General features: G+C 40.1%; 1 protein-coding gene across 7 annotated transcripts in view; it reads right to left on the minus strand.

The window, feature by feature from the left end:
• The window catches only part of kif13ba (kinesin family member 13Ba), a 53,458-nt gene extending 39,774 nt beyond the window's left edge, over positions 1-13,684 (minus strand). For 4 of the 7 annotated variants that reach the window (XM_085242995.1, XM_085297603.1, XM_085297271.1 and 1 more), the window contains exons 1-3: positions 12,900-13,019; positions 12,318-12,673; positions 6,326-6,419 (exon numbers count right to left, since the gene is read on the minus strand). In XM_085242995.1, coding sequence (XP_085099121.1) covers positions 6,326-6,419; positions 12,318-12,387 — 164 coding nt within the window. In that variant the 5' untranslated portion in view covers positions 12,388-12,673; positions 12,900-13,019. Of the gene's footprint in view, positions 1-6,325; positions 6,420-12,317; positions 12,674-12,779; positions 13,020-13,546 lie in introns of those variants that run through there. The other 3 variants (XM_085297355.1, XM_085297527.1, XM_085297439.1) reach the window with 3 other exon arrangements.
• Positions 13,685-15,994: the final 2,310 nt, after the last annotated feature.

Consider the following 15,994-nt stretch of genomic DNA (forward strand, 5'->3'; position numbering starts at 1 on the left):
ATCATCAGATTGTTGGCTTCTTTATAAAATAAAGAGCCTTGAGGCAACTGTTGTTGTGATTTGGTGCTATATAAATGAAAAACTGAATCAATTCTGAATTCTCAAACAAGCCTTTGAGGCTGTCACAGAACAGCTGTATTTATACTGAGATTCAAGTATGACAGGTGGACTATTTACTAATCAGGTGACTTCTGAAGGCAACCGGTTGCACTGGATTTTATTTAGGGTTGTCTGAGTAAAGGGGGTTGAATACACCAGACTTTTTAGATTGTTATTTGGAAAAAGAAAATGAACACTATATAACATTTTCCTTCCAATTCACAAAGCCAATGCATCAGTATCACCTCTACTTGCAAGAGCAGGAATAATGTGGAGTCATAAGCCAGTGTGTCAGTCTTTTCCATCTTGATTCTAATGCAGACATTTTATTAGTGGACCCCCAACACATGGTTGGTTCACACTGAACAAGTTAAGCACCCGCCCTTACTTTACATTCAAGTGCCATCTTTTCGACATTAACACAAACACTGTAGAGCATTCACTCCCAACACAAATCTTAGTGAGCACAATAAAACCACTCTTACAAGCACAATGTATACTGCCCTCAGACATATGGTGTTACACACACCTCATCCAGCATCAATTCAAGATAAGGGGCCACATAGCCACTTTTGTGTATCGCCTTGGAAACCAAGCCGCCTGTATTTGCCTCGTTGACATCTGATGGGAGACAGATCTTTGTCAGAGTGTGTCAACATTCAGCTTCACGAGTCCAAAGCAAACAGCCTCAGGTCATCATGCAAACTGCAGCGACTGATGACGTGGCTGTAGGGAAGTTAGCTGCCTGCTTATCAGACACACAAGTGCAAAGTACCCTGGCAAAGCAATGCAGATCCTGGAGGTAAGGACATCTCTGGTGAGAAAGGACACATGGAAAAACACCAAGGATACTAAGTTTAATGAGAGATTTAATATAAGACGAAAAAAAGACCAAAAAAATCCCCCACAAAAAACTCATTAACCTTGGTTGACAGAGTGAATAGGGAGGTAGATAATTACATCATTAATGTATCTTTGATGGTCAAGAAATTTCCAACTTCAATCAAAAATGTATCACCATTATAGTGAGTCATAGAGTCAAAGGAGCTTGCAAAGAAAAGCGTCTGGACTTCTTTAAGTTGGCTTGAAGACGTTTCACCTCTCATCCGAGAAACGTCTTCAAGCAACTTAAAGAAGTCCAGACGCTTTTCTTTGCAAGCTCCTTTGACTACGATGACCTGGATGACTGAGAACCTTCACAGACATATGAGTCATAGAGTGGTCCCCTGAACAACTAAAGTGGTCTGCCCAGGAAGAACTGAATCAGACCCACACACAGGACACACAACTGAAAGGGAAAAAATAAGGAAATGCCTGCTGAGTCCTTTCAAATACTTGTAGTTGGTATCCGCACTGCAAAGTTGTTTTTTGGTTATTTTTGTTAGTTGTTTTTGTTTCCTCCCTCAAAGGTTTTACCCAGGGGAGAAAGAAAATCACCAGTAGTGTAATAAAATATTTTTAACTTAAAATATAATTACAATAATAATACAATACACAGTCATTAACGGGCAAGTGAACACCCTGTAAATGAACCGTCTTAGTGCTGAGGTGCATCTTTTCAGTCCAATGTTGAAAAACGGCTAGCAGAGAAAACTTGTGCTTTAATAATTTTATTATTTAATAATTTTATTGTAGTACAGGCTGTCGTAAAGAGGCTGCAAGTAAGCCTAAATAGAAAGGACAAGCTCTGTTGTGTTAATTTTGTTTCAGGTTTAGGGCGATCGTGGCTCAAGAGTTTGCAGTTCGTCTTGTAATCGGAAGGTTGCCGGTTCGAACCCCGGCTTGGACAGTCTCGGTTGTTGTGTTCTTGGGCAAGACACTTCACCTACCGCCTACTGGTGATGGCCAGAGGGGCCGATGGCGCGATATGGCAGCCTCGCTTCTGTCAGTCTGCCCCAGGGCAGCTGTGGCTACAACTGTAGCTTGCCTCCACCAGTGTGTGAATGTGAGAGTGAATGAATAGTGGAATTGTAAAGCGCTTTGAGGGTCTCGAAAAGCGCTATATAAATGCAATCCATTATTATTATTATTATTATTATTATTATTCACCCATCCTGTACACAACCTCGTCTGCTGGCTGCCTTTCTTTCCTTCCACATTGAACAAGACAGTCAGGAATGAGAACATAAGTTACATTTGGAAAAGTCCTAATCCTTATATTTCTATATGCTGATGTCTGTATCGGTTTACACAATAAGCTACAAGTCTTCAAAAAGTAATCGTCATTTAGCCTTGAAAAAAAAAAAAAAGTGTCCTCTGTTTTGACCCACATTAAACTGGAGGTATATGTCTAAACTGAAACAACCGACAGGTGCTTGTGCATCAGCTGTAAGGCATTCAGCACCAAGTCCATCTGGATGCATGCATTTACTAATCAGGAGTAAGCTTGAGAGCAGATACCTTTTAAATGAAAGTTGTGCTCCCAAGCTACCATTAGATATCAGATCAAGTAATCAGATCAGTGGCCATGACTTTCCCCTATCTGCCTGGTTAGAAACACAGGTCCTGACAACCTAAGAGAAGAAAATCCTTCATTTGTATTTAAACAGAACTAATCCTGAGTTTCGGCAACAACCCCCAACAAAAACACTTCTGGAGACATTACTGAAAACTATCTCACGGCAGAGATTAGGGGTCTACTACATTAGAAGGTGAACATTTCCACAGGTGAAGTTTTCAGCTTCTTTTTTAATTAATAACAAGGCAGTGTGTTTTCTTGCACAGCTAACGGTATGTCAGAAAGCAACCTTAGGTTAAGGAAACTGAGAATAACTCTGGACACACACACACACACACACACACACACACACATCCCCCCTCCCCCTCCAAACGCCTTCGACGCTTATTCCCTTCCATGCCGATGGTGGATCAAGGAGACCAGCGCTGCTGCAGGCCCGGATGTACTGTCTACATTGGCTGTCTCTCACCCTTTACCCATCCCTGTTGCTTGTCATGTGTTTCTTTGATGTATTAAGAGTTTTTTCATGTGCTATGTGCAGAGGTGTTTCTGTTCTCAAACTGATCTCCCTATTGAAGCTCAGTCTGGGGGGGGGAGTTTTTTTTTTTTCTCCTTATCTTTCCTCATGTGGTGCATTTTGCATTGTTAGACCTGTCTGACCTGTCTTCCCCATGTGATGTTTTTGTGTAATGTATGTATGGTCGGAGGGTAAGATGGCGCCGCCATAGCGTGCAATAGGTCAGCAGCCTTAACATGAAATTTCCCACTCATGGGACTAATAAAGGTATCTTATCTTATCTTATACACCAGCCTTCATCCTTCAGCCCACCAACACTATGCTGATTATATATTGTACTAGTGGGCTGTATATAAATGCATATTGAGCTACCCTAAAGTTAAATAAACCTGTCACTGCTCTGTAGATGCCCAGCAAAATGATCCCAATCCTTTTGTGAAGGCCACATGTCACATGACCTCTGACTTAAAACTTCCTTCCTTGAGCTCATTTGTATAGCAAATGTCCTGTCCAATTTTCAAGCTGCCTATTGTTCCACACTAAGTGCCTTTACACAGTGTAAGCCACAGTTCTGACAGTCTGTAGTGATTTGTTTAACATTGTTATTATTGTTTGAATTATATTAACAAGTGCAGTAATAAGACTCTACTTAATGCCAATTAAAGTAAATAAATTTAAATGAGAGTCTAATAATAATAATAATAATAAAGCTAGTTTGTGCAGATAAAGCTATCAGTAAAGATGACGTTATCTTCTGCCCAGCTTTAAACAGAGGACCTTTATAACTCAGTAACTTAAACAAATAGTGTGCACCTGCAACACCCTAACCTTTATTGCACCCACTCCAGTCTTTCGAAACCTTAACAACCAGGAAACTTGGTGAGTAAAAGATAATCCTCAAATGTAAACACCATGTCAATGAAACCTGGACCCAAGCAAACAAAATAAAAACAGCATCTGCAAACAACACTCAGCCCATCCTTCTGTCACTTCGTTAGTCCTTTGTCACTGACAGACAGTGGGAGAAGCGGCAGCGCTGCTCTTGTTCAGGCCACCATAAAAGTCACCTCTAGGAAGTTTATGGGCGACAGATGCTCGTGTAAATGAGGCTTTCCCCCCCTCTTCCATCTTCTCCTCAATCAAGGAAGGGGCTTTACGGTCACTGGCAGTGACCCAGAGTTAACCTCCTCGTGCGTTGCTAAGGAAACAGAAGAGTTGAGAAAAAGGGAGGAAGCCCAGGCACAAGGAGTTGAGCAGGAGTCAAGTCTGTCTTTTTATATATACAACTCTCTCTGTCTCCGTGCATCTCGATGGTGAAGTCTTTCTTCTAGGCATATCTCACACACACACACACACACACACACACACACAGTGCTGCTGTCTGCTCATGAACGTCAGCCTGAAGCCATTATTCACCGCGTCTGATCTGGCAGTCTGCAGTCGGCTTCAGCAGTCACAAGGAGGTCTTTCTTCTGACACAGCTGGCTTCCACCAATATGGTCAGTAGTCAGAATCCGTAGTCAAGAATGATTAATAGATGATCTCAAACCATCAGACTAGACGAAAAAAAGGTTAATTAAAATCGCTTACTTCCCATCAATTTGAGACGCAGTTTGAGCGATCTCACCATTAGTCTGGAACAACTTGGACACAAATTAACAGCACACACACAATCCTGTTCTGTGTTTTACAACCAAATCTAACACATCTTAATTCCTTCAGTACAGGAACTCAGACACCCCGAGCACAGTTATGCCATTACCACCAACAGCAGCTGGTTAACAAGATGGGAGGGAAAGCCAAGAGTGGAAAACAAGAGACAAGTGGCGTGAGTTAAAATCCACCTGCCTTGAAGAGGCCCAACAGGTGGCTGGTCTGCTTCCTGCCAAAAACTACATCATGAGGACATTCCAGACAAATCTGAGACAAGACCTCTTGAGAAACAGCAATTAGAGGGAGGATATAAGAAAATTCCCAAAGCACTGCAAACCTCTCAGAAGACAAAAGGGCAAAAAAAAGAATAAGAAAAAAAGCCAACTATAAATCTGTATGAGGGCAATAAAAGAGGGCTACTGGCAGCTCATGAGATGTGTGACTATTAAGGCCGTTAAAAGTAAGACACTGAAAGCACATCAATATTATTTTATCCTTTATTTTCTTACAATTTGGCTTAACCATTAAAAGTATGTCTATTCAGCCCGTATCAGCATGGTGTCTCAGTGGTTATCAATGTTGCCTCATAGCTAAAGGTTCAAATACAGGCAGGACCCTTCTGTGTAGAGTTAACTCACTTATAAAGAAGAGAGAAAATAAATATCACAAAACAACAATCTGTTCAAGTGAAAAAACACAAAATTACATTACAGTTCGTGCAACTTTGTAACGGAGGTATTTAATTTTCATGTCCGCAACATGTATTTTGTTTAGAATGGACAAAGTGTGGACAGGTAGCTGTTGCAGTCAAGACAGCAGAGCTTGAAACCTTCTAAAATGACAAATAAAGTGTATGACTTGAACTTGGGTCCCTGGTGTGAGTGCTGAAACCTATACCCTAAACACCAATAGTTTTTAAGTGTTAATGATTTAAACTTTTCTAGATCTAAACATATTTAGTAAGGCTGACATCACCACAAAAGGCATGATACTGCACTTTAACTGATGAATTTACAGTAGGTAATGACTAGGTCACATGTGTGACACCACTGGAGTGGAGTTAACATTATGCCTGTACGGGATTTCTTTGGGAGTTCCACTCTCTGCCACAATACCAAAAAAAAACCAAAAAAAAACATGCTGCCTATTTTGGCCTAGGACACTCAAAAAACTTTCACTTCCTGGTAAAAACCCAGGCTAAAAATTGCTCCTTTCTTTTAAATACCCCTGGATAGTTTTGTCAAAATAAAAGTCAAATAGGGGTATTCTCAAGCAGGTTCTAGAGTTGTAAGAGCCAACTTTTTTCCATTGATTACTAAAATCATTTATGGATGTACATCTGTAATGGTCATAGTAGGTAATGTCCTCAGAACATTTTCTGAGAATTTCTCAAGTCTGTTCCACCCACATCCTCTTGAATTGTGTCAACACATAACAATGCAAAATGACTGTTTTCATTCACTGCTGCACAAGACATGCATTGCAGCCCTCATTGAGAAAGAAAAAAAAAAAAAAAGGGGGGGGGGGGGGGAGGAATTAGGTGCCAGTGAAGAAAATACATCAGCTGTTGACATGAGTCACACTCTAAACAGACTTACCTAGAGTCTCCTTTTCCAAGGTTACCTCCTGCAGGATGGAGGATCGTCTGGTTTTTCACCATTTCCACAACACATTTAGTGTTTAATTCCTTTTCTGTGGATCAGAAAACACAAAGTGTTATTACTAAACGACTGAAGCTCAAAACCTCACACATCCCAGTCAATGCAACCATTCACAAGCAAACATAATATTTGGACCCAGAATCCTTAGTGTTATATACATGGCTGACACCAAGTAACTTTTATTAACACTGCTCTGATAGCCACGTCCTCCCTGCATAACAAGCAGGAGTTAAACTGCATTAGATATTAGCCGTAATTTCCTGTGGAACAAACGTTATGTTTAAACAATTGTGTGTGCAGAAAAGCAATCACAGACTCAGAAAAAAATGACCTTTTACTTTAGAGTAAGCATTTGGCTAATCAATACCCTGGTTATTTTGGGCACACAAACACATACAGAACTAAGGACGTTCCATTCTGACCGTGGCCTGTTCGTGCAGTGACGTAACACTTGGCCTTCAGACCACCCACTGCCCACTTCCAACTCAGCATGTCTGTCGGGAGACAGACACTCTCTCTATTTTTAAGATTAGACATGTTTGATAAAGGCTATACTTAAATCTAGATCAGATGACACACTATAGTAAAAGTGGGTCGATTCTTGGCGTTTGATTGTCTCGCTATTACTGTAAGATCCATAACTTTATAATATAAAACAACTTGAGGGGACTTGTTATGATTTGACACTATATAGATTAAATTAAAAGCATGCATAAGGACTGATCTTGATGCCTTTTTCATTTATAAAAAAGAAAAAAGCTAGCTGTAAAAGTAACCAAACTGGAAAATAACAATAAATAATTGAGACTGGTATGTCTCTCCATTCATCTGCCGTCCTTAGGAGACCTAATAATAGTTGTCTGCATACTCGCATGGTAGGTGCTGCCAGCATATCCTGGGCTTCCAACATCTGACAGAACTGCTTGTTTATTTGAATTAAAAAAAAAAACATGTACTCATAGGAGAATATAACATTAGAGTCACTGGAATTAAAAAAAAAAAATCACAAGTGTGTACAATTATACATTATTACTATAGTTAAGACTGTGGTTACATGCCACAAAATACTGAATAAACATAATTAGTCAGTTTGTTATAAATTAATGTTTAATCATAATAATAACACAGCTACATACCACATCAATAGGATGTCTTTCTGTGTCAGCGGGAAGCATATTTGTTAAGACCATAAATATATGGCTGGGAATTGTGTTCTCCCTGGTAACGATAGCCTCTTTAAAGTATCATAAAATTACCCTGTGATCAGAGGTCACAATGGGGTTCCTTAAAATGCAAATCAGTATTTGCTCAAGGTCATTTTTATTGATAATAAATACCATCCTTCCACCACCACCATATGACCTTGTTCAGGCCATGTGTACATATGCATGAGTAGCAGTTTTATTACATTGTTGCTGTGCAAATTACCACCATATTCAGTAAATACTTCAGCCAAATCTTTAGATATGGGCTGTTAGACTTTTTATTAAACAAACAGTATATGAAATAGACGACTGTCAATAACCTCTCAACTGTGCAGTAGGCTTGCAAGAACATGTAGGGATGTTTCGATCATCAGCAAATGTGTTAGGACAGGAAAAACAGTTTGTGGTTTCAATTCCTTTCTGCAACAAGAACTGTCTAAAGTAGCGTTACAGAAGTGCTGTTTCTTCAGTCGTTTCTTTTTTTTTTGTAACCAAGTCATGACTGCTGGTATAATCAACAAGTCAGGGTGACGCATACACTCGCTCACCATGTGCCAAATCATAGCTTCACAACCAACAATTCAATATCACTATGAGAGGAGTGCAACAATATCTCCCAAATTCCATAAAATAATTTTTGAACCACAGTTGCACAATTAATCCACTTGATTGGATCACAAAGCAATAAACTTGCTTATTCTAATCCATTTCTAGGTAAATTGGTACCTGAATGGCCTTTAAACATTAATTAATTTCACAGAATTAAAAGCTGGGAGGGTAAGACAGTTTGAGAATATTTATAACCCTAGTGCACAGAAGACATTAGTAGCCTTTCTCATGGTTTGGTGACAAAGTATGAAAAGTTAGCTTTATTGTTAAATAAAGCAATAAAACACGCTTTAGCAAAGGGCATTTCCAATTGCTGTGTAGCTGGTGAATAGGTTGTATGTGGTTTTACATGCTGAATTATTAGCATAGCTGCCTTTGCCTAACAAACAAGATGCAAATAGTCACTTCATCTAGCTGGTACAATTTCTTACATACAATACAAATGGGAATCCCAATGTGTGTAGTTGTACATCTCCAGGCTTTTCTGGCTTAAGCGGACAGGGTTATGGATGCGAGCATGATTGGACCACATACAGTTGTGGTCCAAGGCACATAGGCACAAGAAGGCTGTATTGCTCGACTTAAAAGAAGTCAGCGCATTTTACAGAATTTTTTGTTAATTTGACAAATAACGTGTACTTTATGCTTGAGCAAAATCAGTCTAACTTACAAAGATGTTCAAAATCAAAGGTCTTGTGATTTTCCGTGGGTGGAAGGGCAAAACTTGTCTGGTCGGCACCAAAGTTTACTGTATGCTGGAAAAACTGACGTCCGATGGGGAGGCCAAGTGTGGTCATTCAAATTAGAAATATTATGTATTTTAAGCTGAACTGTCTGCTTTGTGGAGCTTGCACTACTGTTTCAGGCATGAGGGTAGAGCCATGGAAACTTAATGTCAAAGGTCAGAGAACCTGAATCACGCTCCAATTCTTCTGCTGTCAAGGGCAGTACAAAGCAAAAAAAAGGAAAGCAAGAAAAAACGGCAGGTTGATTCAACAGAGAGCCCATAACAGACAGAAAGAGCAAACGTTAAACAAGGGGGCTGACACAGACATACAGCTTTTAGAATGCAAACTTTCTGTTCTACTTTTTCCTTCTGTTACTGCAGCCTACATTACCCATGTGCCCCATGTGCAGCAGCTGTACTTTCTGCTCAGCAGAGAGGAAAGTGTGATGTAGCATGGTTGAGAGGATAAATGTACCCATTGTTATCTGCCTCTCGTTGCTCCATAACCAGCTCCCACTTTCCACTGGCCTTCCCTGGGCTACCGGTGCTGAGGTTTGGCACCACAGCACTGACATCAGCCAGGAAGCTGATTGGCCGCGGTGTTGCCGTTGCTACGCCTGAGGTTGCTCTGTTCTTCGAAGTCCACAGCCATGGGAACATGGAGGATTATGCAACGTTAGCAAATACTCATTCAGACTCACTCCCTTCCTGCCTTTGTCCAGCTAGGCAGCTACAGCACCTCTCCTCCTCAACCTGGGATACATGGGGACAGTGGCCTTGGGTTAAAGGGGCCTGCTTATTATTTCAGACTCTGAATCACCACACCAGCTAGGGAAAGCTGAGAGGAAAGTGCTCTCCCTTAACTACCATGACTGTTTCCAGAAACAGCTGTGTGATGGTGGAGAACAGAGTAAGAGCTGTGGCTGAACAGATCAAAGGTGCGAATGTGTGAACTGGAAAACCACACAGAGCAATTTTTCTGAGATCTGAGAGGATTTGTGAGTGCACTTCTCCTGGAGTGACTCTTGCCCACTGCTTTTTATGAAATCAAAAAAATACTACTTGAATGCTGGTAGATGTGGACAGAAACTCCATTCAGACAGAGAAACCATCAAAAAGGCCCTTATGGAAACGTGGCACTGCCAGTTCCAAACCTATTCCCACTGCATTTAGCAAACTCTCAATTTTCCTGCCTGTTCCTTTTTTTGCCAAAATAATAATTGGTTCAACTTGCTGGAAGATAGAGGATGCATACAGGAACTGGTTTATGTACAACATTAACTAACTACTAGACCTGGATGCTGGCTTTGATCTAGTTTTAAATCTGCTTCTGAAAGTTGCTTTTAGTGGTTTGAAAATATAAGCCCATTTGAGTATAGTCAAGAAACTAATTTGAGATCATTTAAGCTTTATGACCTGGCATATTACATTATCCAGCTGGAAGCAGCCACAACCACCAGTCTGAACCATTAACATGACTCGGGATGGAGCCATGCTTCCATGTTTATGTTGTGTATGCCAAATTATGAGCCTACCATGCAAATGTCACCACAAACATCAAGTCTCATCAGACCAGGGAATCTTTTTCCAATCTTCTGCTGTCTTGGCTGGCTAATTAGTTATTTATGTTAACCACCAACTGAACAGGTGTATCTAAAGTGGCTGTGGCTGATGGGCATGTTGTCAAAGTTCAGGAAATCCACTGAATTAAAATTCACTTTGTTAAGTGTAACAAATTCACAAGTCTACAAGCAATCATGTAAAGTAACTGTGACTTTAGAAACTATGTTTTTTCCACACCTGACTCACATGTAAGCCTTTCTCCATTCTCAGCAAAATGCTGCACAAGCCTTTATTATTTATGGAATCAATAATAAGAGCATTAAAGAATGTGCTCCAAGTATCAATAAAATCCCCTCATAGATATCAGCTGTACCCGTTAGGTCAGATATCACACTGAAAAGGGATAACTTGAATGAGGACAAACTGAAGAAATCTAAGACAAAACAGGACAAATGAACTTCAAGTAAATTCCCCTCACTCCCTGTCAACTACCTTGCAGCTGTTGGTGAAAAACTGGACTTTTTAAAGTGGAAAACTTACTTCTAATTTTACAGAGAGCCATCAGTGAAGAAAAAAAAAAAAAATCATCTTTCTCCCTGCAGAGTTTACTCTACATCAGAGTTCACAGTGAGATCAGTGTGGTGATCCACTGCCTTGATCTTGTGACCGACATCTCCAGTTCAAATGAGGGGGAGGACACACGTGATTCATTTTGCCGGTTGTTGGTCAACCACTCTACCTCAGCAGCTTTCCTCTTTCTCCTCCTTTTATGGGACACATGGTATCCCACGGCACAAACACAAATTGGAAATTGACCAGGAAATGTCATCTGTGTCTTCCTTCCTGCAGTGCAGGGAAAAAAAAAAAATCTGGAATGCATTTGACCGGCGCATTCGAGCATGCACAAAAGATTTGTGCAATACTGTGCTTTTGTTATCTGGGCTTTTCTAAAATTAGAGATGTAACAAGATGTAGATGTTAAGATGTTAGCAGCCCAGGAGAGACAGTGAGAGATGCAAAGACAAAAGCCTAAATTTCTGCTCCAACATCATTAGGTCAGCCTTCTTGGGTTATTTACATTAAATGAACCAAAAACATGCCTCCTCAGCATATGACAGTTGAAGCCAAAAAGCTACGGACATCTGTATCAGCCAGTAAAGGAGACAAAGCGTCTAGACTTCCAAACAGTAGATCTTCACACAGCAGCTCAGCTTTAAATCTGGCTGGATGGCAGGCAGCCATCAGGGAAGCCCTATGGCAGCACTGTACAAACATGTGCCATCCAGCTCATTTCACTAATGGGTGCTAATCTCTGACTGCCATCCTACTCCTAAGGGGAAAAAAAAAAAAAAAAAAAAAAAAAAAAAAAAAAAAACAGAAAAAGGGGAACAGTTAAGTCAGCCCAGGTTCCTGTGAATAATCCATACAGCATAAAAGTGTGAGACTGCCAACATGACATTACTGTATGTCAAGAAGAACTAGGAATCATGTGCAGTGTCAGTGTTTTAATTTCTCTGCACAAGCAATCATGCTGTATGTGTACAGAGATGTCAAAAGCCCTCCTTTTAGAGAACATGTGTTGCAGCTGAAAAAGACTCAGGTGGCACACAGAGATGCATTCAAGATTCTGATGAAGCCTCAAAGACACAAGTGCACACCAAATGTTTGAAATTGATGTGTCAGCCAACTGATTCTACCCACTCTTTCTAGAAACACTGGAGCAACTGATTATATCTCTGGGATGGACAACAATGTGAGAAATGAAATAAAAGTTTTTTGTATGGATATCAACCCCAGTCATAGCAGACTGAAGCCACCCTCTCACCTCTCCTGTTCATGGGCCGTACACGAACAGCCACCTTGACATTGGAGTCGTCCAGGCTCGGCTCCCCCATGCTGTCTCTTTACCCGGGGAGGGAAAGCAGCGCTTGTCCAAAATAAATCCGCCTTTCAGCTGAACAATCATCCAAAACTCGGGAAATGCTCCGCTAGCCGGACTCTGGGCCGGCTAGCCTCTCTCAGCTTTGCTCCACAGACCAGGCATGTCCACGGGAAAAAACAAAAAGCCTGGGTGAAATCCTGCAGGAAGACAGCCACCTCCACTACCACCACCGCCGCTGCTGCTTATTTTCTTCTTCTGTTCATATTCCAGGCTAATTTAAATCCGCCGGGGCGTGGAGGCTGGAAGAGGAAGGAGAAATGTAAATCAAGCAAGATATTACAGTAGCTGGGGTTTGTGACTGAGCAAACATATGCTATCTCCAAAGCCAGAAAAAGGGGGGCTAACCAGCTAATTTGCCAGGCAAACTGAAGGGGAGCAGCGGCAGGAAAAGAGCAAGTTTTGAATCTTTCCTACCATTTTACTCCATAACATGCCAAAACAACACCCAGTCTACGAGCTACACACCTAATGGAATTCATCCCAGATGTGACACCGTTAACCTGTCAGTTAAAGCGAAATGATCCGATGAGAACTGCCTGCCGATGATATGCAGCTTCCCAACGGAATCCGCTGTCCTCCCTTTGCGTCGAGTTGCAAACACCGAGCAGCATCCGCCCTTCCGCTTAATTATTTTCCCTTCATAATAAAAGCCCCGAAGTGTTGTTCTATCCCGCCGCTATCAAACATCGACTAAGTACACTGAATTATCTTAAAATAACGAACTGACAGTAAAGGTCAAATAAGGAAAAATACCAAACACATTGACAACTAAATTTCAGCTGCTTCAGTTTACGCCTGCTTTCATGATTTTATGCCAATTACCTTTACGTATAAACTTTACAAACTCATTTTAGTTGCGCCGGATTTTAACAAATTCATCAGTGGGCTTCAATTTAATTTTATTCATCATTTAAAGTTCATTCCTCGCTCAGCCATGAGTACGTCATCAAAACGCCCAGCCGGGTCCGTTAACAGCACGCTAGCCACACAACAAGCTCCCTTCTTAAGATACTAACTTGTGACTTTAAACTATAACCAGCGTGAATACAGCAGATACCAGCAAATGCCACAATCTTTTGGATAAATTGTTGACAAAAAAAAGTACTTTTTACCAAAACGGTTCAATACCCCGGCCACTCAGTCAGTCACGCGACACTTCCGGTGGTCACCGTCAAGTTAAACGCAGCATACGGAATACTTCCGATTTTTTTTCTTCCAAAATATAACACGACAACTCCTTTTGACACTCATTGCAATTTCGGGTCATGTTCCTAAGTCACATCATAACATAACGTTACAAAATCAAATTCTAAATTCAGGCGCGACAAATGAACAAAGCAAAATCAATAAATACAGTTAACATTTAAGAGCTAACACAGAAAGCAATGTCTTCAAATATTAGCTATGCAGTACAGTTAATAATTTTACAGTTGTACCCAAATATCAGTGTAGCGATCAGCTTTTCTGTAAGAACCTGCTCAATAGATGGCCTGTCCAAACACTGAGCAAACAGCACTTCATAATTAATAACCTTAATGAGAAATAATTCGGTGGTAATTATCTGAGTACGTCCGTGGAAAATACTGAACAGGCAGAACCAGTAACAAGTAACAAATTTCATCAACGTGAATAGTTTATATTAGATATACAGAAAGGCCTATGCATATTATTAGTGTGTAATGCCTCAAGAAAAAAATCTGCAAAAAAGAAAAAACAAAAAAACGAGGTTGATTGACTATTAATTTTAAAAACTTATAACGGAAGTCAGTTCACATCCATAAATGAACAAAGGACTGTCAGTTTTGATTTTGAACGTGCTGGAAGATTCCTGACACCTAGTGGCCACAGGTGGAGCTGCAAGCAAAAAAAGGACGCCTGAACTGTTGGTAATAATAATCTGTGTCAAATTATTATTATCAATTTTTAAAAAGTCAAACTTATATTAACAACAGCTATTTGTTTATTCATGACACCATAGTTTAATTACTGTACAATGATATGCATAATATGACACTATATTACATCATCCTGTAAGTGAATAATTTCATTTTTACATTCGGTCTGTGAAACTGAAAGGATAAAGTTGAAACCTTTGATCCAGAGACATCATAAGGCACTTAAATTAATACTGAATCTGAGGGAGAAATGTGGAACAGCAAAGATAGTGGTAGAAATAGTGGGGGTGATTGTGTGTCCCCATTCTGTTTGGGATCACACTATTACAGAATGGTCATTTGAACATGGCTGCCAAAGGGTGAGATGTGTTTATACAAAGAAATTTGGTTGATCTGCTTCCACTGTGGCTGCTAGGAAGTTTCTGGAGTTGAATCTAGGTGGAGCTAAAGTTTGCAAAATGAGATAAAGGACACCGGCTATAGTGAGGACTGTAAAAGACTTTTAAATACAATTCTGGATTTGAGCCTTCCTAAGAACAATCATTTTACTTTTTGGAAAGAAAGCTGTATCTTCATATGTTCTTCCAACCAAATTTCTCACAATGTGTCTGCCTTATAATATATTTTAAAAGTAGCTTAAGATGGCTCAGGCTTCATGCCTTTTAATGACAAAATCAAACAAGAAAACAACAACAAAAAAACAACAATAAAAAGTGAAGTCTGGGGTTTCATTTCTTGTTTATGGTCGTTCAACATAAATCAGTGGTGTGTGGTTCAGACCACTAGAGGATGCCCTGCCTCAAGATGTGGCAGCACTAAAGGTGAGGCACTGGAGAACAGACAAGACCTTGCTGAGCTGATTTTATGGTTTCTTTTGTCTCTACTAACTCTAACTTTGTATGAGAAAATTTTTAAATTATATGACCTTCACAATCAGAATAAGCTAACAAGATCTGTTGGTCTGCAGCTATCAGAAGGTCAGAGTAAATGCAAAATTGTAAGTAGCAATACTGACAATTTTTACTAGGACGACCATCATCTGTTGTCGTTACTAGCATCTCAAAGACTTTTCTTTTTTCCTTGTTGTTAATGCCTCATAGAATACATGTACCATGGTGCTGAAGGAAACACACACCTAAAGCATCGCTAAAAATGACATTTAGAAATGAAATCTGTGAAAAAGATGCTGTACTAAATGGAGATTATGTAACTCCAATGCTGAGTTCTCAAAGATTGTGAATTACCAGGTGACTCTTTCAGCCAACTACCTGTCAAATGTAAGTAAGTGCATGGAAGTGACAGGACCTCCAACTTGTCTTATGCTCTGATGAAGGCCATGAGGCTGAAATGTTATATTGATTGACAACCACTATGATCATTTTGACACTTGTAACACTTTAATCATAATGAAATAAATCAGATGTACAGGAAACATTTTATTACACCAACTATTTTACCATAAAACTCAGCAAAGCCAAAGTTGCGTGATCAGACTGGTAAAATGGGAAACTTGCTGAAGGGCATTTATATGACCTTCTGATGATGATCTCCTCTCTCCCCTCTTTCTCATTAGCTGCCTGAGGTTTCATTATGTTTTATAAATCATATGAATGCTAACACAACAATGAACACAAAATGATACGAAAAGGTTGTTTTGCTTTTTTT

Source organism: Mchenga conophoros, linkage group LG1 (assembly GCF_057382185.1).
Source record: "Mchenga conophoros isolate Kocher_MC1m ecotype Shallow Benthic linkage group LG1, M_conophoros_male_GT1.1, whole genome shotgun sequence".
Taxonomy (NCBI): domain Eukaryota; kingdom Metazoa; phylum Chordata; class Actinopteri; order Cichliformes; family Cichlidae; genus Mchenga; species Mchenga conophoros.